Source organism: Arvicanthis niloticus, chromosome 6 (genome assembly GCF_011762505.2).
Source record: "Arvicanthis niloticus isolate mArvNil1 chromosome 6, mArvNil1.pat.X, whole genome shotgun sequence".
Taxonomy (NCBI): domain Eukaryota; kingdom Metazoa; phylum Chordata; class Mammalia; order Rodentia; family Muridae; genus Arvicanthis; species Arvicanthis niloticus.
In genome coordinates, this window is record NC_047663.1 from 27,525,310 (window position 1) to 27,549,957 (window position 24,648).

The 24,648-nt window shown below is 48.1% G+C and overlaps 1 protein-coding gene across 2 annotated transcripts; it reads left to right on the top strand.

Moving 5' to 3' along the window:
* Positions 1-11,620: 11,620 nt before the first annotated feature.
* On the top strand, positions 11,621-17,758 carry LOC117712026 (transmembrane protein 92-like). 2 transcript variants are annotated; one of them, XM_034508023.2, is made up of 5 exons: positions 11,621-11,876; positions 14,446-14,468; positions 14,930-15,013; positions 15,149-15,347; positions 15,705-17,758. In XM_034508023.2, the coding sequence occupies exons 1-5, from the start codon at positions 11,796-11,798 to the stop codon at positions 15,804-15,806; spliced, it is 489 nt and encodes a 162-aa protein (XP_034363914.1). In that variant the 5' UTR covers positions 11,621-11,795; the 3' UTR covers positions 15,807-17,758. The 2 variants fall into 2 exon arrangements, with proteins under 2 accessions (XP_034363914.1, XP_076791336.1); XM_076935221.1 differs by having other exon boundaries at positions 15,230-15,347.
* Positions 17,759-24,648: the final 6,890 nt, after the last annotated feature.

Here is a 24,648-nt window from a genome sequence, read left to right on the forward strand (position 1 = left end):
CCAGCCCCTTCCCTCTCATCCTTCCCTCCCACCTCCCCTATTGCCACACCCCTTCTCCTTCTCTGATCCTTGGTGGTGGTATGTCCAGAGGTTCTCTCTCTCTCTCTCTCTCTCTCTCTCTCTCTCTCTCTCTCTCTCTCTCTGTGTGTGTGTGTGTGTGTGTGTGTGTGTTTTCGAGACAGGGTTTCTCTGTGTAGCTCTGGCTATCCTGGAATTCACTCTGTAGACCAGGCTGGCCTCGAATTCAGAAATCCACCTGCCTCTGCCTCCCAAGTGCTGGGATTAAAGGTGTGCGCCACCACTGCCCGGCGCTTTTTCTCTTTTTCATCTCTGAGCACGTAGTGGGATGTGCTAGGCTGCACATTGGGGGGTACTCCCACTTGACTGGTGGTGGAGTGTGGGGGGGATTGCTCTTAAAGGACAGGGAACAGCAGCTGGAAGTGACTTTGGGCTTCATGCCCCCACCTCGACTGCCCACCCCATTGAGTGTGAGTCACCTCACATCTGGAACTGACCCATCTGGAGGCACTGCAGCCTACTCAGGCAGCTCACAGAGGCACCCCCGCTCCCCACTGCATCTCATCCTGTCCTCTACTGGCAATGGGGTCCCCACCCTGCCAAGAGTGGGCTGCTCTTTCAGCATGCAGGCACCCAGTGCCAGACTGGAGGAATGGTAAGAAATCCAGCTCACAGGGCCTCTCCTCAGTAGCAGTAAGAGCTGCTGCTCGGGTGTCCATGGCTTGGACAGGCTGTGCAAACAGCCTTGGAGGAGCCCAGACCCAGGGCTGGGAGAGGCAGGAGTCTGGCGGTAAGAAGGCAGTGGTTTGGCTCAGAAGGCAGGGGCAGGCAGAGGGAGTTTATCCTGGCTCAAGGCCCCAAGCCAAACATCCTCCACTAACCTAGCAGACACATCAAAGCCTGAAGGAAAGGGGCCCTTCAGTAGAGGAAACCTAAAGTCCTGGACGCCTGACAACCTGGCTCCGGGCACAGGACCACCCTGTCCTACTCAGTATCAGTTGGCTGGATCAGACTGGAAGCAGTGGTCTGGAAGGGTCATTTCTGTCTACACCCCACCTCCACCCCCACCCCCGCGGTTGAGCCTTTGGGGCTATGACAGGGATAAAGCCAGCATCAGGTGCTATAGCTTTGGTCCCTAGAACAGCTTATTCTCAAACTGTATGTGCCTCCCTGAGTCCCCTCCCATTCTTCAGGCAGAAAAAGTTGATAAGAATCACTTTGCACCCTAATATTTCCTCCATAGATTGGAAGAAAACGACCATTTAAGTAGGAAGGGACTAAATTCACTCCCCAGGCGACTTTGCTCTGTAAAGACCCTTTCTACATGGACAAGGCAAGGACTGAGAGGGCAGGGAACTTAGAGGCTGGAAGGAGAACCTAGCGTCGAAAAAATAAAAGCTGAAGTAGAATCAGAAGGCAAAAACTGGGCTGCGAGCCACAGGGTCTCTCTGGGGGCCCGCAGGGGCAGAGGGAGGGAGCCCAGCGGCGAGGCGCTAACACTGGAGCTGGAGGCGTTAACAGGGCCACTGGGGAGAGGGTGGATCCTGGAGCCAACTTGGAGATAAGGAGGCTGGGCTAGGGTGAGGGGCGCGGCCACGTCAGCACAGACGCTGGCTGGGTGCACACAGCACGTGCACACGTATGAACTCGGACGCACGCGCCGTCACATGTGTGCGTGCACACAACTGAAGCCAAGTCTGTCCTCAACTGGGAGCCAGATGATGTGGCTGCTTTGCGAAGCCAGGATCGCGGGAAGAATGCGTTCTCCACCCACCTCCTTCCTCCTCCCCTATTCGCCCTCATTTTTATATTTTAAAATCTATTTATTTATTTTTTGCCTTCCTAGTTTCTTTCCTGGATATTCCCAGGCTGTCCCCGGGTCCAAACTTAATCCGCAACTCCAAACCATTAAGAGACTCTCTTCAATGTGCCCAGCCCTCAGAGGGCCTGCTTTTTAGCTCCCAGCTTCTTTGGGACTTGGAGATTCTTGTAAATGTAACTGCAAGCCCCAGTTACATCATGGATTGTTGAAAGACAGTGTACAGACAGGGTACAGTAGAAGCCTCTTTCAAGGCGTAAGAATAGAGCTAAAAAGTGAAGAGTCTAGAAAGCTCAAATTCCTTGTTTCTTTAATGGCTCCAGGCATCTATCTCAAGGAATAAGGGTGTGGGGGAGGGGGTGGGCAGAGAGAAACGATGGTTGTGGGAGTGGATGGAGCCCCAGATGGAGGAGACTGGGAGCCTCTAGTCCCTCAACCGAGTTTTAGCTCAGCCTCCGAAGCCTACAACTTGGTGGTTCTGTTTCATCTGCCATCCCAGACAGCCAAAGTCCATTAGCTCAATAGTCTCCTCTTGCTGCCACCATCCATTTCCTGGACACCTCCCTCAGGTCTGGGCCTCAGAAACCTGCTCTTTGGAAGTATAATAGCTCCCAAAATGCCCTTTTCCCCCTCTGCTAAGCCTCGGGGAAGGTGAGCATTAGTAGAGACCCTTCAACCCAGTCATTAGGGTAATAAGCTCCCTGCACTGGCAGTTTCAGGCGGTTAACCCTCCTTTTCTATCTTGGCCCACAGATTGGCAGCTCTGACTTGGGGTCAACTCCAAAAGTCACTTAAAAGCCACCCCTGTGTCTATCATTCAGGAAGAAGAGCTAGTGGGCTTCCATAGTCAAAGGAATGTTGGGAAGGAGACTAAGACCCTGGTCCCACTGGCAGGCCCTGGCTGGCTCTCCACCCATCCCAGAAGGTGGGTCAGCAGTTGCTCCCCCAAACACCTTTAGAACATCTCAATTTCTGGGGTGTTACTTTGCTAACAAAAGGGTTCATAAGCTTCAACATGCTGTTGGGGGACAGGAAGCAGAAGTAGACACTCCCAAACACTTAGCAAGTAGGGTCAGTCTGGAGCCCCATCACCAACCCAGAGACCTTCAGCAAAGACTTGGGAAAAAATTTTCTCCTCAGAGAAACCCATTTCTGACCCTAGAGGCTCCAACCAGCTTCCTCTCTGACAACACAGCCTCTGTTTACTTGGAACAAAGCACCATGGGAAATGAAGACTGAATCAGAGCTGGCTGGTTCCCTGCAGCCTGCTGGGAACAAAGAGGACTAGGTCCATACATCTTCAAGAGAGAAGGGAGAGTTCCCTAGAGACAGTAGCAAGGGCACTGGAGGATTATTTTCCCAAGATGCAAGTATAGGAAGGCTTTCTGGAGGTAGCGGTAAGACGGAATTTATTGGGCTTGAGAGAGGTGTATGGGCAAGACTCATTCCAGGTGGGAAGTGACCCCGAGCTGAGACCAGGAGAGAATTGGAGAGAGTGGGGTGAAGGTCTCTACAATACGAGGGCAGGGCAGGGACAACATGTTGGATGAGGGACAGTTTTGGGGGAGCCCCTGAAAGTTCTCCTGACAGGGCCTTAGGAAAGTGGCAGAGGGAGCCTCTGAAGGCTGGAGGGCAAAAGAGAAACATGTCCCACCAAGATTAACAGGGCACCCAGGATAAGGCTCTTGTGGAAGACAGCTGTGACAGCCACAATGAGCAAGGCTGTAGCTCATGTGTGGCAGTCTCCAGTTTCTGAGAGCTCTTCAGAGACTCATGAAGAACTGTGGGGAAAGAGTAAACTAGAAAGAGCAGAAAATGCTCAGGCTTGTGTGGTGGCACAGGCCTTTAATTCCAGCACTCCGGAGGAAGAGTTAATCAGATCTCTGTGAGTTCATGAGTTCAAGGCTAACCTTGTATACATAGTGAATTCCAGGACAGCCAGGACGAGAGAGAGAGAGAGAGAGAGAGAGAGAGAGAGAGAGAGAGAGAGAGAGAGAGAGAGAGAGAGAGAGAGAGAGAAAGGGGGAGAACCAGTCATCTTCCCAGACAGGTCACTGTCACACCACTTCTAATTTGACCTTAGCTGGGGCGCAGAACACAAACCGGACAGCAGAGGGGGCTGCTGAGCCATTCAGGGACAATAGTGCTTTAATCCTTCAGCCTATGTAGAGGGACAGAGTGACAGCTGCTTTGGAAAGAGGCAAGTCCCTTCATTCCTGGGTACTTCATTCTGCCACAAACAAAATTAGCTCATGATTATTTGCATACTGCTGTATGGCAGACACTGGGCAAGTGGGGTCGGAGAGAGCCCTTGCCTGTGCCTGCCCAGCTGACCCTGAGGAGAAAGAAGTGAACTGTGTTCAGTTTTGTATAAGGTCACTCAATATTATCAAACAACTCATGTCATCCCTTCACAGTCTGTGTGTGACATTTCATTTGTCTCTGACGCCTCAGTCCTCTTTCTGCAAATGAAATTAGAGAGAGTTAGAGACTGCACAGCATAAATGCTAAAATGACTCAATACTGCCCCTATAGGCAGAACCCCACTAAAGCCAAGTATTCCCCCTCCTTAGAAGAGGCCACAGCCCAGAGCTGTTAGGAGCCACAGATACAGAGTAGCTTTAGTAGAGTGTGGAGAAGAAGGGATGGTAGGATAAAATGCCGAGGGATGGAACAGAACACACCCCAGCTCTGCCTCCCCAGGGTCTGCTAGGCAGATATAGGTAAGGTCTCCTCCTCCCAACCCCAGCCGGGTGTTTCTCCAGGAGAGCTGCAAACCACCCCCACCCCCCCGGCTGAAATGTAGTCATTCGAGCTGTGTGTGGGGTCTCAGAACCTGCATGGTTGTAATTGTGACTCAGCCCTCATGTCCTCTGTGAGTTGGCCTTCCTGGCCTCTGGACTCCAGCTGCCTTCTCTGAGAAGGCGTGGGTGGTCAGCTGACCTCCAGGCCCATACAACCAGACCCTATGAGGTACCACAGACAATAGACTCCTTCTTCAGCAAGAAGAGTGGATATGCAGAAGGCATGGGGACTTTGTCTCTGTTGGGAAACCCAGGCTGGAATTTGGTGTGGAATCTGGAGCGCCACAGGACTTCAGAATTTCTCTGGGAATTCCTTCCTCTGCTTCCCAGCATGCAAGAGGATATAAATGCATGCACATGCTACCCTCTCATGGCTAGCTCCCTGAGTGGGATGGGGTGCAGTTCTAGAGCGGGCCTCTTGTCTAGGACAACCAAGGCTACACAGAGAAAGAATAGCCTCCCACTGAGCTCCATACCTAACTGCCCCTACAGGAGTGCTGAGGGGCAGTTAGTCTTAGTTAGTTAGTTAGTCTTAATGGATGCTGGCAGCAGCCTTGGGCTCCTGTCCTATGCAGGAATCTTCAGCTTCCAGTCTTGTCACCACCCTATCTGCAGATAGGGACACAGAGGGACAATTTGGTATCTTGGGGAAAACTGGGAGGCCAGAGGCCACCTTTAGGGACCCCGTGGACTCTGGCTGATGAGTCAGGAGGAGGGACCACACTTTCTTCTTTCAGGAGTCGCAGGGCAAAGGGGGAGCAGCTGCTCTCCAGTGTCTATTCCTGTGACGTTATAATGTGAGCAGAGCCAAACTCACCAGTTCTGAGACACTTTGAATTTCACATAGCACATTTTAGCATTTATTTTTTTTTATGTTGATTTTATTTACTGGCCATGTGGTGGCCTTGAATCCTAGTATTCAGGAGGCAGAGGCAGGCGGATCTCTGAGTTTGAGACCAGCCTGGTCTACTGAGTGACTTCCAGGATGCCAGGACTACACAGAGAAAACACTGTCTCAAAAAAAAAAAAAAAAAAAAAAAAAAAAAAAAAAAAAAGGTAATTTTTGAATTTCACATAACAAGTTGTCTTAGTTAGGGTTTTACTTCTGTGAACAGACACCATGACCAAGGCAGCTCTTATAAGGATATTTAATTGGGGCTGGCTGACTTATAGGTTCAGAGGTTCCGTCCAGTATCGTCAAAGTGGAAACATGGCAGCATCCAGGCAGGCATGATGCATGAGAAGCTGCGAGTTCTACGTCTTCATCTGAAGGCTGCTAGCAGAATATTGGCTTCCAAGCAGCTAGGATGAGGGCCTCAAAGCCAATACCCACAATGCCACACCTATGCCAAGAAGGCCACACCTTCCAATAGGGCCACTCCCTGACCTAAGCATATACAAACCATCACTTTGCATTCCCTGGCCCCCAATGGTTTCTTCAAACATATGAATCTATGAGGGCCATATCTAGGCATGGCATGATTTTAAAAAGTACATTTAGTCCAACTTCCAAAGTCTCCGTGGTTTATAGCAGTATCAACAATGTTAAAAGTCTAAAGTTCAAAGTTTCTTCTGAGATCCATCCAATCACTTAACTGTAATCCCAGAACCAAGGCAGGAAACCAGCTGGGCAAACTCCAAACTCTGCATCTCCATGTCTTATGTCAGAGCACTTTTCATATTTCGAATTTTTTTTTTCATCTTTGTTGACTGCAACAAGCTTCTTTTCCTGGTCTGATTCCACTCCCTGTTAGCAGGTTTCCTCAGGAGCCATTCCCATGGCTCTGGCATCTCAAAAATCTTGGGGTCTCCATGGCAGCTGCAATGTTTCAGTCTCTCTCTCTCTCTCTCTCTCTCTCTCTGTTTTTCGAGACAGGGTTTCTCTGTGTAGCCCTAGCTGTCCTGGAACTCACTCTGTAGACCAGGCTGGCTTCGAACTCAAGAAATCCGCCTGCTTCTGCCTCCCAAGTGCTGAGATTAAGGCGTCCACCACCACTGCCCGGCAACAGCTTCTCTTTTTAATGTCTGGGATCCACACATGATCTCCTGGGCTCCTCCAAATGTCTTGCATCACTTCTCCAGCTCTGCCCTCTGCAATACTCTAAGCTCTGGTTGATCCACTCCACTGCTGCTGCTGTTCTTGGTCATCATCCCATGGTACTGGCATCTCCAATATGCTGGCGTCTTCTGCTGCAACTAGGCTTCACCAGAGGCCTCAATTGTGCCGAGCCTCAATTGTTTTGCCTGATCCCTTCAATCCAGGGCCATCAACTACAACCGAGGCTGCACCTTTACCAGTGGCTTCTCTGGCCTCTCACAGTGCCAAGCCTCAGCTGCTCTTCATGACCCCTTCATGCCTTCAAAACCAGTACCACCTGGGTGACTCTTGCAGATTACAAAGTACAGCTGCAGTAAAATGTAGGTACAATCTTGGCTATCACTGGAACACAGCTTCTTTGGGCTCTCGGGAAACACATCTCACCTTAGTGATGTTGGTCTCTTCTTAATCACAGCTAATTTCTTAGTTCCAGCTACCCAACATCAATTGTCCCAATAGTCCCTTCTATTTTTCACTCTAAAGCCTGAGCCACATGGCTGAAGCTGCCCTGTTCTGCTGCTTGCTGGAGCTGGAACATGGCTCCCCTTATTCTGTGACCAGCTTTCTGTTTCCCATCATCCTCTCTGCCTAAGGTTGGCTTTCCTTGAACTTGCTGTGTAGATTGACCTTGAACTAAGAGATCGGCAGGGTTCTGTCTCCTATAATGCTGGGATTTAAGGTGTGTACCAGCATGCCTGAGTTTAAGCTTTACTTTACCTTTGTCCCAGACTGGTCTTGAACTCAGAGATCTGTTTGGCTTTGTCTCCAGGGATTAAATGTGCATATCACCTTGTACGGATGTAAACTTAGCTGGTTAGAATCTTGCCCCTTAATCGCTTAATCTGTTATTTTCTAGAATGGAGTTAGGTTCCATTTCAGTTCCTGGTGCCACTTTAATACCTGGACAATATATTTCATATTTTTCCTTTTTTAGCTTGCTATGCTTATTCAAAATGTTCTTCGTGAGACTTAACCAGAGAACAAAGTCTCTGCTGGGCTTTTTTGAGACTTCTTTTGTCAATGCAATTAATCTAAGTCTCTTGACATTAGCCTTAGCAGACTTTTCAGACACGGGCAGAATGTAGCCACATTCTTCACCAGGATACTAAAAAAGAGTCTCTAATCCACATATTGAAATTCTCCACTGAAACCTCTTGGGCCAGAATTAAAATCCACACAATTGAAATCACTCTCAGTAACAAAGTCTTCCATATTCCTACTAGGATGGCCCATTAGGCCCCATTAAAAGTATTCTACTGCTTTCCAAATCCAAGGTCCCCAAATGCTTCTTCCATTCTTCCAAACAAAAGCATGGTCAGGCCTATCACAGCAATACCCCACTCCTGGTACCAACTTCTGTCTTAGTTAATGTTTACCAACTTCTGTCTTAGTTAATGTTTTACTGCTATAAACAGACACTATGACCAAGGCAACTCTTTTTTTTTTTTTTTTTTAAGCTTTATTTATTTTATGTATGGGAGTACACTGTCACTGTCTTCAGACACACCAGAAGAGGGCATCGGATCCCACTACAGATGGTTGTGAGCCACCATGTGGTTGCTGGGAATTAAACTCAGGACCTCTAGAAGAATAATCAGTGCACTTAAGTGCTGAGCCATTTCTCCAGCCCCCAAAGCAGCTCTTGTAGGGACAACATTTAACTGGGCCTGGCTTACAGGTTCAGAAGTCCAGTTCAGTATGAACAAGGCAGGAACATGGTGGCATGCAGACAGGCATGGTGCAGGAGGAGCTGAAAGTTCTGCATCTTCACCTGGAGACAGCTACTATATAATACTGGTTTCCAGGCAGCTAAGTTGAGGGTCTCAAAGCCCACACCCATAGTGACACATGTAGTCCAACAAGGCCACACCTTCCAATAGTGCCACTCTTGGGGCCAAGCACATACACACAAACCATCACACAAGTAAAATTTAGTATTATCTAAATACTACTTTAATTTCCCCACCTTTTTCTGGCAACCATACATCTGGGTTAGATGGAAGTCAGATACTCAAAGGAAGTAACACCAGCCCCATTCTGCCCATCAGGGCCTCTGATATTTGCTACTTCCCTTCAGTTCTTTATCCAACCCTTCCCTAACCCTCTTTTCAACTACCCAGTGTGCCTGGCCTTCTCCTCTTTCCTGAGACATAATTCTAGAGGAGGCTGCAAGCCTGGACAGCGTGTCAGGAGCAAGGCAGAAAGGGCCATAGAAGTACATTTCAGGATGCAGAGACAGAAGGGTTTGGGCAGGAGGGCCAAAAGTCCAAGGTAGCAACAATTTCACTCAAGAGGGAAGAAGTGTGAGTGTTGTCGGAAAGTTTCAGCACTGTCCTAAGGAGATTCTACTTCAGCTGGGGGCAGGGGGCCTCAGTCAGTCTCCATTACTTAACTAGGGGGAGGGGGTTGGCAGGAGGCATAAGCCACCCTCCCTTTTCTCTCACTAGACTCAGTCTCTAGAGATTGCAAGTAAAGAGGGGATTCTCAAGCGCCAATTGCACTTGGCTTGGCTCTGGAAGGTTCTGTTTTTAAGTGCTTGAAGGGGCCAAGGGATAATGAGAAACAGAGGCAGAAAGTGGGAGAGAGACCAGAGGCCAATTCCTTGGAGGAGAGTGAGCGAGCTGGAGGGTCCCTGAGCCACGGGAATGTGGGGACCAAAGAGGTCAGGGAAATTCAGGAAAATCAAAACCAAAACAGTGTCTGTCCCTGCACTGAACTACAGTGGGAGATGGAGAAACACAGGAAGAAAAACAGAGGAGCCCAAATGGGTGCCTTTTGAGATGGCAAAACACTGAAATTGGAAAACAGGAACTAGAAGAAAAGGCAAGGCTTGGAAAGTCTCTTGATAGGACATAGAAAAGGGGGCCAGAAGTCAGGGAAGTCTCCAAGAAGCCACCTGTTTCCCAGTAGCCAACTTAGAGTGGACAGGTAACAGGACATGTGAGACCAGAGCCTTCAAGGGCAGCCTTCCTGTGTCACCAGACCAGACACCGACCTAGCCACTACCTCATTATGCCACTTCCCTGAGCTGGACTGCCCTACATCTCTCTTCTCCCCTTGACAGTCACCATGCATCCACCTGTCCAGCCTGCTTGTAAGGGACCCCAGAACCTCCCAGGTCAAATCCCAGGTCCCTGTGCACACATTGGCGCTGGCCGATGCTGCCACCTGGTGGCCATCCTCTGACCGCCTGAGTCCTTCCATGAATCCCACCTGGGCTGCTCATCCCCTTGAGGGCTAATGGCTTTTGGCCAAGGTGGAGGAAGAATTTAGCCTTGGTTTTTCTTTATTTATAAAGGAACTGTACCAGCATTCTCTCCCCACCAAGTTGTAAAAATGGAGGGGACGCTAATATCCCAGCACTGTAGGGAACGCTGTGCCAAAGATTTTCCTCCCCACCTTGGGTTCTTTTCCTCCCATCTTGGACAAAGCACAAAGGAATGGCACACACACACACACATACACAATCACACACTCACACCCCCCCAGCCCCCCGCCATGATCCTTCTTGATCCTGGGCCTGCCTTTCCCACAATCTCTGCATCCCTCCCTTTGCATGCCGCTCTTGTGTCTGGGCAAGTACAGCAGCCCTCCAGTGTTGAGCTGCTCTCTCAATTTTTATTTATTTATTTTGATTTTTTTTTGAGATAGGGGTTTCTCTGAGTAGCCTTAGTTATCCTGGAACTCACTGTGTAGACCAGGCTGGCTTTGAACTCAAAGATCTGCCTGATTCTGCCTCCCAAGTTCTTGGAGTAAAGCTGTGTGTTACCACCAATTGGCTTGAATTTAAGATTTTTATTTTAAAACTTATTTTATATCAGATGGTGGAGGCACAGACTTTTAATCCCAGTACTCTGGATGCAGAGTACTGGTCTCTTGAGTTGAAAGCCATGTTAGTTTCAGTGAGTTCCAGGACAGCAAGAGCTACTCAGAGAAACATGTCTTAAAAACTAAAACAATAACAAAAGATATTTATTTACATTTATTCAATAACTCTATTTCACTATCTCTTCGCGCTCTCTCTCTCTCTTTCTCCTCTTTCTCTGTGTGTTTGGGTGTGTTTGCAGGCAAGTGCATAGAGTTGAATGTCTTCTTCCACTATGTGAGTCCCAGAGATCAAATTCAGGTTTTCGAAACTGGATTTGGTGGCACAGGCCTTTAATCACTGTATTCAGGAGGCAGAGGCAGAGATGGAGGATAGCCTGGTCTATGTAGTGAGCTCCTGGACAGCCAGGGCTATGTAGGGTGACCCTGCCTTAAACAATAAAACCAACAAAGAAAACAAAACACAATTCAGGTTTTCAGGCTTATAGTAAGTACATTTGCCCACTGAATCACCTGGCTGGCCTTCCTGGTTTGTTTTGGTTTGGTTTAAGATTTATTCATTTCATTGTATGTGTCTGCGTATTTATTGCATAGATGAATGTGCACAGTGTGCATGCCTGATGCCCTCAGAGTTCAGCAGAGGGAATCACTAGAACTAGAGTTCGGATGCTTCAGAGCCATCTTGTATAAAGAAGCCTGACACTGAATCCAGGTCCAAGGACAACTGCTCTTAATCTCTGAGTCATCTTTCGGGACTGTTGTGCCTCCTGACCCCCATGGGGTTTCTCTGTGTAGGCTGTCCTGGAACTTGCCCTGTAGACCAGGCTAGACTCAGAGATCCACTTGCCTCTGTCTCCTGAGTGCTGAGTGCTAGGATTTAAAGGCTTGTGTTACCTCTACCTGGATTTTCTTTTTAATTTAATCTTAGTTGGCCCAGATCTCACTGATTATATCACACTAGCTTTGAACTCACAGAGATCTGCCTTCTCCCTGATGGAATTAAATGTGTCACCACGCCCTGCTCTAGCCACTATTTAAGCTCAGCCCAGCAGAGAGACTTCCAGAGTGCTCTGCTGCATCCAACTTACAGAGTTGGTAAATCAATGTCCGTCTAATGTGTTAACTTTACCCCTACCCTGAGGCTGGGCCACATAGGTGGAGAGAAGTTGAAAAGGCCTTGCCCTGTCACTCTGTCCTTACACACAGAAGCTCAGTGGATCCCCTTGCCAGGATGCAGGACAGTTGGGTCCTGGTCACACTCACCTTGATCTTTGGCCTGCTTCCCAGTCTCCAAGGAGTAAGCACCAATGAGGTAAGTAAGACTTCTGTGACTTTTGGAGGACCCTATGGGGCAGGGGCTTGTCTAGGAGCCCAGTGCCCACCTTAACTTGTCAGGAATTCCCTTATCCACAGCCAATTGGTGACTTCTTCCTTTCTGTTGTGTTTGGGGAAAGTGGAGGTAGGGACCTCAGAGTGAGGCCCTGGGGAAACCTGGGCCCAGGTCTTGGCAGGGTTGTGTTGCTATCTGGGAACTGGCCCCAACCACAACCTGCATAGGGTCTTATTAAGCTCTGAGTCAGGCTGAGGAACCTGAGGTCTTGCTTGTGTGGGTTAAGGTCTCTCCTTCCCTGTCCCTCCATGGCTGGTGACCTTGGGGTATAGTTTATTGACCCTCTCTGGGACTTATCTCTTTGTGTACCAGGGAAGTGGAGGTTCTCACTTCTCTGATTAGTTCCAATTTGATCTGGGATAGACCTGGCTGCCTGGGCTGGGTGGCCTCATGCTGTGATCCCAGGGAGGCAGGACTGGAACTCTTGTTCATATTCAAACTCTAAGTGTGTTGGGTTGGCAGGTTTTCCTGAGGTGGTCAGAACAAGCCTTTTGAACATTACAATCTTTTTGTTTGTTTGATTTGTTTTTTGAGACAGGGCTTCCCTAGCCCTGGCTATTCTAGAGCTCTATAGTCCAGGCTGGCCACAACTCAGATTAAATTTACACTCTTGGTTGGGAATCTGCTATTGGGGGCGATGGTGGAGGTGGTAAGTGAAGTCCCAGGTCTGCTCCCCAGAACAGTGTCCACTGTTTGGAACTCTAGTTCTCCATCCAAGGCCATAAATGAGTGAACTCAGGTTCAAGACACTTCCCAACCTCTGCATCTTTTCACAATCCATGTCTGCAGCCCCAAATATAGGCAGTTTCAGTGCACCCAATCAGACCTAATAAATCTAAGTTTCCTAAAATTCTGGCTCCCAACCATTCTGATGAAATCACCTGGAGAAGATGGGACAGGGAATAATCCTGGTTCAGTTTATCACACCTGTCGCACTGTTGTCTGTTTGTGACTCAGGGTCTCACTATAAAGATTATACTGACCTTGAATTCAACAGAGACCTGCTTCGGTACCTCAGCATTGGAATTAAAGGCAGGTGTTCACCATGTATGGCCTAACCACTGCTTAAAGCTGCTTAAATATAATTAGTATAGGAGCCCAGTGGTGTTAACAGCTCACACTTTTAATCTGAGTACTCTGGAGGAGGAGGCAGGTGGATCTGAATTCTAGGCTAGCCTGGTCTACAGGGCCAGTACTAGGACAGCCAGGGATCCACAGATAAACCCCTTCTTGAAAAACAAATATGGTAAACATGGTAAACAAGAGTCTGATGTTTGAGAGAGAGAAAGAGAGAGAGAGAGAGAGAGAGAGAGAGAGAGAGAGAGAGAGAGAGAGAGAGAGAGAGAGATTGATTTAAGTTTTGGGTTTCTGGGCCCACTGTGTCTTAGGCTTACTGTATCCATAATCACCACAGAGCAGAGCTTCTGTGAGCACAGAAAGGGAATGATCACAGCTGTAACTGTCACCTGTCCTTTTGTCTTTTATTTAGCAAAAGAAATGCTGTTGTAAGGATCTTTAGCGAAGCCAAAAGCTGGTTTCCTATTTGTTGAGAGAGGGTCCAGTTCTGGCTGCTTTAGAAAGCCTTGAGTCCAGAGATTAAAGGCATGCAGCACCACACCTGCCAAAGGTTTTAAGTGATGTAGCCAGAGAGGGCAATGTCTTGGTGCCTGAGGGAAGAGAGTCCTAATTAAGAGCTTAGACAGTACTGTTATCAATAGCATAGAATGCTGTATGGAGACCTTGGGCGCCTCCAAACACTGAAGGCTACCAGGCAGGGCGTTTCCATCACTGACCTGAGAGTGAATAGGACCTGAGTATGTTTAGTGAACTCCCAGAGTTGTCTCTACCTATGACACTGGGTCATGGCTGTAGGGGAAGTGGGTGCTTAGGTTGCTTTCTGGGGGACTCTGAAGCTAAAGGTGCCTTCCTAGGCCAGTCTCCAATTGTGTGTGTGTGTGTGTGTGTGTGTGTGTGTGTGTGTGTGTGTGTGTGTGTAAGGGAGCTAGGTGTAGTTAGTGGTCTACATCTTTAATCCAGAGATATGGAGGCAGAGACAGGTAGAACTCCAAATTCCAGGCTAGCCAGGGCAACACAGTGAGAACCTTCCCTGTCTCAGTAAAAAAGGGTGAAGTAGCTTCCTTGGATTGTCATGTCTTTAATCCCAGCACTTGGGAAGGCAGACATCCAGTTGTTGACCCTGGACATGGTAGGTGAAGGGAGGAAGAATCTGAGCCTCACTGTCTGGAACAATGACTGAGCAGAGACTAGCCTCCAGTTTGTTTTGAAACAGAGTTTCTTGTTCCCATTCTGGCCTCAAACTGGCTATGCAGCCTTGAATAGTTCTGCCTTCTCCTGAGTTCTGTCCTGATGGACATGCACCACTGGTTTACACACCCCTACCTGATTTATTGCCATGCTGGACAAGCACTCTAACCTCTGAGACTCAACTCCCAGGCTTGGAGCTTTGACCTCTGTCTTTTTCCTTCCACAGACTGTAAACACATGTGGCATCTTGTAAGTATGGGACTTTGTCAATAATTGTCAGTAAAGGGGGATGGGTGTGTGTTCAGATTCTGACCTAGATAAGGGACAGACACCTAATCCATATCACTTTTGCTGAAACCATAGCCCCCCTCACCTAACCCAACCTTGGGATCTGCAGGTCTGTAACTGCTGCTAATCCCCAACATTTCATAGCAGGGGAGGGGGAGTCAAATGAGCGATGTCCCACTCCTGCCTCCCATGTAAGATCAGCATCATGACCATTCTGCCAGAGGAACAATGGCATACTGCCCTGATGAACTCAGAACTCAGGTCTCAAGTCCAGACCCCAATTCCTCCCAATGAACCCAGGATGGACACACCCACTAAGGGGGGCTAGCAACCTGAGGGTCTAAATGTCTATGGAAGCAGGGACTCTTTGTTTGGACACTCTGATGCCATCAGTATCTTCCCATTTTTGTTTGTCCTTCTAGAAACTGCCCCAAAGGATTCAGATGCTGTGACAATAAATGCTGCCTGGACAGAAAGGTCTGGGATCCTGCAAATAAGCCCTTCAGGTAAGCCCAGGGTCACCACTTTTGGGCATCCTGATCTGGGTCCACCTGAAACAGGGTGTGGATGGGTAAAGGAGGAGGTATGACAAGGGAACATGACCTAGGCACTTATCACAAAACCATCCCCCACCTCCCTAGGATCGTTTTCATCATTATATGGGTCATGTTACCACTTTTCTTCATCTGTGGCCTAGTGAGGCACTTCTGTCTCAAATGCAGAGAACTGCAGCATGAGGTCCAAACAGTGGATCAACAGACACCTCCAGAACTGTACTCCATTGCTCCCCTAGAGAGGATTTGGTTCACTTCCTTGGGTTCCCCACCACCGTACTTTGAGGTGAGTGTTTCTGTCCCAATACCTAATATGTATTTGATAGCTGGCTGTCTACCATGTGGATGGGGGGAGGGGAGAATAATGGATTGTGGAGGGCTCTGCGAGTCCTATTTGTCATTGTTTATACAGACCCTAAATAAAACAAGGACCACTGGGCAGTGGTGGCACACGCCTTTAATTCCAGCACTTGGGAGGCAGAGGCAGGTGGATTTCTAAGTTCGAGGCCAGCCTGGTCTACAGAGTAAGTTCCAGGACAGCCAGGACTACACAGAGAAACCCTGTCTCAAAAAACAAACAAACAAACAAACAAACAAACAAACAAAAAACAAAAAAACCCCAAGGACCCCTTTTCTCCTGCAGGTTGTTCTGATGCCAGCTCCCACTGAACCACCTCCTCCCTACAGTCTCAGGCCTGAGGGACCTGCTGTCCAGATGAGAGGAACTGGCTATGCAACTCTCTGAGCTACCTCACACACAAACCTCTTGGATCATGGCCAGGACTCTGGAATGACTGCCTATCCCATCATGTCTCTTGTCCTTTGATTAAATTTATTTTTATATATATTGCCGCCCTCTCCCCTTTTGTCATGAGAGCTGAGCTGGATCCATGGTCTCTGTCCCACACTAAAGGACAATGAAATTTTTGAATATTTGGGGATGCCTTAGTGGATGTAGAGAGATCATTGCTAGTGGACTGCCAATCTTGCCTGGACAGCTCCCTCTGCTATCCTACAGAAGCATTTCTGTACCTGGAAGAGATTGAAGACTGACCTGCATAGACTCTGAGTCATCTTCCAAGCATACCTGGGCAGAGAGGACCTGGCTGGACCTCTATAGCAATGCAAACAACACAGGCACTGAGTTTCAATGGCTGGCTGCTAAGTGGTGATGGAGACAAGTTCAGAGGCTAAGGAAACACTTGCAGCTTCCTCCAGTGGTGACTGACTGCACTGCCCACCTGCTGGGAGCCCTGAGCATCCCAGATGGGAATGAATGCTTAGACCTTCAGCTTCCTTGGATCTTAGGCACACTAAAGACATGAACTGGAAAGCTCCTGGGATCCTGTTCTAGTCCTGGGACCTGCTTTCCTGGGAGTCCAAACTTTGATGAAGCATGGGACCCATATGGAGATACATGCCACAAGACAGTCTTCTAGGAGAAGGTAGAGTGGAGAGAAAGCCTGGAGAAGCAGCCATGGTTAGACTCCTGTGTGGTGTATGTCCAGGGAACATTTCCTTCCTCATTTCTCTCCAGGAATCCCTTGCAGGGAGAGAGGAGGCAGACCCAGCCTTACTCTTCCTCCTAAGCCTGGGTTCCAGGCTCTATACCTCAGCCCTGCCCAAAGTGAACCCCCGAAGGGAAGAGGGTTTTGTCCTGTGACTGAGGGACTGAGTACAGCTTGGAGCCTGGACTGTGCAGAAGACAGGACATTGAAGACAGTTCCTGGTGCCAATGCCTTGGCACCTTATCCTTGTCTTTACTGTGTGTGCTGCAGAGGGCTGAAGGCCAAAATTTCCCTTCAGACAGACAACACTACCAAAACTCAGTGCTTAGGTGTGTAGGCAGGCCAGGTATGGCTGTTCTGGACTCCCTCTATAGGCTGGCTTCAAACTGAAAATCCTCAAGAATACTCATCCCTGGGCTACCACAGAAGATGGCAGGACAGGATTCCACCTAGACTTGAACTCTGAGAGCAGGGCTTTTCCCTGTAGGAGGAGGTCACCTCAGCCTCCTTGTCACCTACCAGACATTGAAGATGGTTTAAGGCTTTTAATTCAGTGGCATGGCCTACAGAGATTGGCTTTTCTTATGGTCAGTGGATGAAATATCTTTCTATATTTAAAATGTGCATTGGTGTTCTGTCAGGGGTCAGATCCTAGAATTGGTGTGCCAGGTGATTATGAGCTGTCATGTGCATGTTGGGAATTGAACCCAGATCCTGAAGAGCCACTTGTGTTCCTGACCACTGAGCTATCTCTCCAGTCCCCTGAATGAATTTATTCCCACTCAGTGTAGTCACTGCTGTGGGTGAGAGTCAGGTTTTCAGAGGTGACTTTGCACTGTCCATTCCTATAAATGTGAATATTTATAACTCTACTACTCTAGTCTTCCTGTCCTGGGAATCCAGGGTGAGAGCAGGTGCAGTGACACTTCTAAGGATAACCCTGCAGAGAGGCCCACACACCAAGCTCACAAAGATGCAGGCGGGCATCTTCTGCTGTACTGGATCCTGGGGTGTGAAACAATGGCCCAGCTCCATTCACTATGGGAGCTTGTTCCATAAGACAGGCACCCGCACTTAACACCCATCCCCTAAGGATAAAGGATCTGTCATGCCAACCTACATTGTGTCTGTCTTAGAGGGAGAAAAGTCAAGTTTAGGAAAATAAATGTAATCGTTATATTTTTATAAATGTGTGTGTGTGATTGTGTTTCTTCATCCCTATTAAGATCTAGAAGAACCAGGTGCTGTGGTGTAGTTCAAGTTAGTCAGGAATGTGAGGCAGGAGGATGACAGATCTGAGTCTAGCCTGAGTCACAGTGAGTTAAAGCCATGGTGAGGAGAGTGACTGAGAACATAGCTCAGTGGTAGAGAATTTGCAGAGCAGTGCAAGACCCGAGTTAAGTCCCCAGTTGCTGCCCCAAAAATTCTAGGAGGGGATCAGAGCTACTGGGAGCAGCAAGCAGGTGTTTTTTTGAGAGGGTTTCTCTATGTGGCCCTGGCAATCCTGGACTCCCTCTGTAGACCAGGCTGGCTTCAAACTCAGAGAGATCCACCTACCTCAGCCTCCATACTTCTAAGATTAAAGGTGTGCACCACCACTGCCCAGTTTAAGATTTTATTTTAAATCTATATTTGTGTTTTGCCTGTGTGTGTATCTGTGTACCAATGATCATGCAGTACCTTATGAGTCTAGAGTAGGAATCAGATCCCTTGGAATTTGGGCTCCAGACAGTTAAGAGCCACAATGTGGGTGCTGGGTGTTGATCCTAAACCCTGTGAAAGAGTATGCAATGTTCTAAAGTCTGAACCATTTCTCTACACAAAAGTTTATATTTTCTATGTTTTAGCATTGCTTGAGATTTCCCCCGCCTCAATGAATAAGCCTTGCTTTTGTAGATTTGATAGATATGTTTACAGAATTTGTTTATAGTCAGATGTAGTTTATGAAGGGCTGGTGATACAGCTCCATGGCAGAGTTTCTAATGTGTTCATGGCTCCAGCTTGAAACATTAGCACTGGAAAAAACTTACTATGTGAAGTTCGATCTATGATGAATGGTGTAATTTTCAGCCCAGTTATGAAGACAGACAAGACTGAAGAGTGGCACACATGGCATCTAGACCATCCTGAGGAATAAGTAAGCAGTGTCTATGGAAAGGCCCGGATGTCTGGGGACATAGGCAAAACATTGGTGCCCATGTTCTCAGCCTCTGAGACTCATGAGCTCTGGGTACAGAGTGGAGGAGAAACTGAGCTGCAGCCTGGTTAGCTGGGGGCTGGGTGAGCTGTTTGCCAATGACTGAGAAATCATCCTTTATGGAGAATGTGCAGATCAAACTTGTGAATGAATTTTGAAAGACAGTGGGTGAAGGAAAGAGGAAGTGTGTGTGTGTGTGTGTGTGTGTGTGTGTGTGTTGTGAATGAGATCCTCCACTAAGTGTTTGTGCAGAATCTTGCAGCTTAGTTGGCACTAGGAGCAGCCCTTTGAGCTGACATAGGGATCTCCTTCATAGGAGTTGCCCAAGGATGTTGGGGAGACACAGTGAGGAGAGCTAAGGGAGCTAGCGTGCTCCAGGGACAGAGTGGGGAGGAACTGGTGCAGCTGGGAAAGGGGAGAGAGGACAGCAGCAGGAAGGGCTGAGATCCAGGGCTCTGCTGCTTACTTCCTGCAGCGAACACCACCAGGTCTGTTTTCCCACTGTGCAGGAAAAAGATTAGCAATTAGCCCCTTTCCATGTCTCTGATGGATTATATCTCCTTCCCTCTCTCTCTCTGTCTCTCTCTGTCTGTCTCTCTCTGTCTGTCTGTCTGTCTCTCTCTCTCTCTCTCTCTCTCTCTCTCTCTCTCTTTCTCAAAACAAGGTTTCTCTGTGTAGCCCTAGCAGTTCTGAAACGTACTCTGTAGACCATGCTGGCCTCAATCTCAGAGATCGCTTACCTCTGCTTCCTGAGTACTGGGATTAAAGGTGTACCACCAGGCCCAGTTAGGACATACTTTTCTGATTCCATTTTGAGAAGGGCTGCGTGGGAGGATGTGGCAATCTGTCTAAGCCCAGCAGCTTTTTCTGTGCCCCCCTCAACTTGTGCCAACTTGACACAATCTAGAATCATTAGAAAGAGTCTCAGGTGAGAAAATACGTCCATAACATCTGGCTGTAGGCAAGCCTATAGGGTATTTAAAATAAAGTGATTGAGGGCCCAGCCCATTGTGAGTGAGGTCACCCCTGGGCTGGTGGTCCTGGGTTATATAAGAAAGCAATTTGAACCTGGCATGGTGGCACATGCCTTTAATCTCAGCATCTGGGACAGAGGAAGACAGCAGATTTTATGAGTTCAAGACCAGCCTTTAAAAAAATGCAGTGTTTTAGGTCAACCAGAGAAATCCTCTCTGAAGGACAGGGCAGTAGAGCAAGTGTTAAGTTTCAAACCTGGGACTAAGGGCTGAGGTGCCTATTTAACATATTAAAGTGTACCTGGCCTCCAGGCTTTCCCAGCATGCCTTAGTCCCTACTATTACAGGGTATGGACGGTACCCAGCCCTCTGCAATGAACTCTGCAGCCCAGAACTGTGATGCTCTTCCTCCAGATGCTGTTTGCTATACAATCCAACCATTTTTGCTACAGATTCTTCAGTACCTTTGTCCTCTTGGCCCATTCATAAAGTTGCCCACCTGTCCTATCCTGGGCTCTGCCCCCCTGTCTCCATCAGCAACCCCAAATGACTCAGGGTCACTGTGACTCTGGACTTTCCCAGATGTCCCTGTCTCTGCTTATGCTCTACCTTTTTTCTACGACAAACTTCCTCTTCCATCATACCAACGAAACAGAGAGAGAGAGAGAGAGAGAGAGAGAGAGAGAGAGAGAGAGAGAGAATGAATCATCTCAGAGCTCGCTTCCAGTGTCAACTACAGCCATGTGTGGCAGGGGTCAGTGCCAGTCATCCTCCCAGACAAGTCAGAGTCCTACCCCTTCTAATTTGACCTTACCTTGGGTGCAGAACTCGTACTGGACAGCAGAGGGGGCTGCTGAGCCATTCAGGGACAACAGTGCTTGAATCTTCAGCCTATATAGAGGGGCAGAGTGACAGCTGCTTTGGAAAGAGGCAAGTCCCTTCATTCCTGGGTACTTCATTCTTCCATAAACAAAATCAGCTCATGATTATTTGCTATTGCTGTATGGCAGACACTGGGACACTGTGTCTGGGGAGACAGACCTTGCCTGTGCCTGCCCAGCTGAAAGAGAACTGTGTTCAGTTTTGTATAAGGTCACTCAGTATTATCAAACAGTTCATGTCATCCCTTCACAGGCTCTGTGTGTGACATTTCATTTGTCTCTGACTCCTCGGTCCTCCTTTTGCAAATGAATTTAGAAAGTGTTAGGGACTTCAGGGCTTATGGTCACACAGCTGCCCAGCCAGAAGTGGCATATCTGTTAAGATTACTCAATAATGCCCCTATAGGCAGAACCCCCACTAAAGCCAAGTATTCCCCCTCCTTAGAAGAGGCCACAGCCCAGAGCTGTTAGGAGCCACAGATACAGAGTAGCTTTAGTAGAGTGTGGAGAAGAAGGGATGGTAGGATAAAATGCCGAGGGATGGAACAGAACACAGCCCAGCTCTGCCTCCCCAGGGTCTGCTAGTATAGGCAAGGTCTCTCTCCTCCCAACCCCAGCTGGGTGTTCCTCCAGGAGAGCTGCAGCCCCCCCCCCCCCGGCTGAGATGTAGTTACTTGAGCTTCAAGTGGGGTCTCAGAACCTGCATGGTTGTAATTGTGACTCAGCCTCTGTGAGTTGGCCTTCCTGGCCTCTGGACTCCAGCTGCCTTCTCTGAGAAGGCGTGGGTGGTCAGCTGACCTCCAGGCCCATACAGCCAGACCCTATGAGGTACCACAGACAATAGACTCCTTCTTCAGCAAGAAGAGTGGATATGCAGAAGGCATGGGGACTTTGTCTCTGTTGGGAAACCCAGGATGGATTTTGGTGTGGAATCTGGAGAGCCACAGGACTTCAGAATTTCTCTGGGAATTCCTTCCTCTGCTTCCCAGCATGCAAGAGGATATCCATGCCTGTATGTGCCACCCTCTCATGGCTAGCTCACTGGATGAAGTAGGGGTGGCCTAGTGTGGGCCCCTTGTCTCTGTGAACAACAGCAGATCCTCTGCCGGACAGTGGTGGCACACACCTTTGATCCTAGCACTCAGGAGGCAGAGGCAGGTGGATCTCTGATCTCAAGGCTATCTTGGCCTCAGAGCAAGTTCTAGGACAGCCAAGGCTACACAGAAAAAGAATAGCCTCCCACTGAGCTCCATACCTGACTGCCCCTATAGGAGTGCTGAGCATCTGTCTTAATGGATGCTGGCAGCAGCCTTGGGCTCCTGTCCTATGCAGGAATCTTCAGCTTCCAGTCTTATCACCACCCTATCTGCAGATAGGGACACAGAGGGGCAATTTGGTATCTTGGGAAAAATCTGGGAGACTAGAGGCCACCTTTAGGGACCCCGTGGACTCAGGAGTAGGGACCACACTCTCTTCTTTCAGGAGTCGTAGGGCAAAGGGCGAGCAGCTGCTCTCCAGTGTCTATTCCTGTGACGTTATAATGTGAGCAGAGCCAAACTCACCAGTTCTGAGACACTTTGAATTTCACATAGCACATTTTAGCATTTATTTTTTTTAATGTTGATTTTATTTACTGGCCACGTGGTGGCCTTGAATCCTAGTGTTCAGGATACAGAGGCAGGCGGATCTCTGAGTTTGAGGCCAGCCTGGTCTACTGACTGACTTCCAGGATGCCAGGGCTACACAGAGAAACCCTGTCTAAAAAAAAAAAAAAAAAAAAAAGGTAATTTTTGACTTTCACATATCAAGTTGTCTTAGTTAGGGTTTTACATCTGTGAACAGACACCATGATCAAGACAGCTCTTATTATTACCAAGACATCATTTAATTGGGGCTGGTTTAAAGTTTCAAAAGTTCAGTCCAGTATCATCAAAGCAGGAACATTGTGGCATTCTGACAGGTACATGAGAAGCTGAGAGTTCTTCCTCTTCATCTGAAGGCTGTTAGCAGAACACTGGCTTTCAGGCACCTAGGATGAGGGCCTCAAAGGCAACACACAAAGTGACACACATATTCCAACAAGGCCACACCTTCCAATAGGCTACTCCCTGATCCAAGCACAGACATACAAACCATTACACTCCACTCCCTGGCCCCCTTAGGCTTGTTGGAACATATGAGTCTATGGGGGCCATATCTAACCATGACATAATAAAAAAAGGACATTTAGTCCAACTTCCAAAGACTCCATAATTTATAGCAGTATCAAAAATGTTAAAAGTCCAAAGTTCAAAGTCTCTTCTGAGATCCATCCAATCTTAACTGTAATCCAGAATTAAGATAGGAAACCAGGTGGGTAAACTCTGAAGGCTACATCTCCATGTCTTAGGTCAAAGCACTTTTCAGATCTTCAACTTCATTTTAATGTTTGTTGACTGCAACAGGCTTCTTTTCCTGGTCTGGTTCCATTCCCTGTTAGCAGGTTTCTTCAGGAAATACACTATGGCTCTGCCATCTCGAGAAATCTTGCGGGTCTCCAAGGCATATGCAATGTTACAGCTTCTCCTTTTAATGTCTGGGATCCACACATGACCTCCTGGGCTCCTCCAAATGTCTTGCATCACTTCTCCAGCTCTGCCCTCTGCAACACTCTAAGCTCTGGTTGATCCACTCCACTGCTGCTGCTGTTCTTGGTCATCATCCCATGGTACTGGCATCTCCAATAAGCTGGCATCTTCTGCTGCAACTAGGCTTCACCAGAGGCTCTATTCATGGTGCCAAATCTCAATTGTTTTGCATGATCCCTTCAATCCAGGGCCATCAACTACAACTGAGGCTGCACCTTCACCAACGGCCTTCCCTGGCCTCTCACAGTGCCAAGCCTCAGCTGCTCTTCATGACCCCTTCCTGCCTTCAAAACCAGTCCCACCTGGGTGACTCTTACAGATTACAAAGTACAGCTGCAGTAAAAGGTAGGTACAACCTTGGCTATCTCTGGAACACAGTTTCTTTGTGCTCTTGGAAATAAGTCAGCACGTGTCAATGATGCTGGTCTCTTCTTAATCACAGCAAATTTCTTAACTCCAGCTAACCAGCATCAATTGTCCCAGTAGTCCCTTCTATTTTTTACTCTAAAGCCAGAGCCACATGGCTGAACCTGTGGAGTTCTCATGCTTGGAAGAACTGGAACATGGGTCTCCTTAATCCATTACCAGCTTTCTGTTTCCCACCACTCTCTCTGCCTAAGCTTGGCTTTCCTGGAATTTGCTATGTAGATTGACCTTAACCTAAGAGATCTGCACTGTTCTGTCTCCTGTAATGCTGGGATTAAAGGTGTGTACCAGCATGGATTTAAGTATTTTTTTCCCCTCTAGAATCTGCTTTGTCCCAGGCAGGCCTTGAACTTAGAGATCTGCTGGGTTTTTTCTCCTGGGGATTAAAGGTGTGTACCACCATGTCTGGATCTAAATTTAGCTGGGTAGCATCTCACCCCAAGGTCGCTACTCCCTTAATTCAATTTAATAACCTTGAACACTGGCTTCAGCTGGATTTCACTTCCTAGTGCCCCAATAATACTTGAATCACAGATTTTATATTTTTCTTTTCTAAGCTTGTTTTGCTTATTCAATGTGCTCTGCAGGAGACTTAACCATGAGTCTCTGCTGGGCTTTTTTGAGTCTTCCTTTGTCAATGCAATTAATTTGGGTCTCTTCACCTTAGTATATATAGGGGTTTTGTCTGGAGGCATACTTTCCCTCCCCGCTTTTCTCTCCTTAGACTCGGTCATCAGCGATTGCAAGTACAGAGGGGATTCTCTGGGGCCAGGTCCCAATTGCACTTGGCTTGGCTCTGGAAGGTTCTCTTTTTAAATGCTAGAAGGGGCCAAGGGATAATAACAAACAGAGGCAGAAAGTGGGAGAGAGACCAGAGGCCTTGGAGGAGAGTGAGGTTGCTGGAGGGTCCCTGAGCCATATGAGTGCAGGGACCAAAGCAGTCATGGAGATGTGGGCAAAACCAAAACAGCCTG

Excerpts from the sequence above, each read along its gene's own strand:
- LOC117712026 (XM_034508023.2), top strand. The coding sequence starts at position 11,796 with ATGCAGGACAGTTGGGTCCTGGTCACACTCACCTTGATCTTTGGCCTG. Across the intron at positions 11,877-14,445 it reads AAGGAGTAAGCACCAATGAG|ACTGTAAACACATGTGGCAT; the intron begins GTAAGTAAGACT and ends TTCCTTCCACAG. Across the intron at positions 15,348-15,704 it reads CCCCACCACCGTACTTTGAG|GTTGTTCTGATGCCAGCTCC; the intron begins GTGAGTGTTTCT and ends TTTCTCCTGCAG.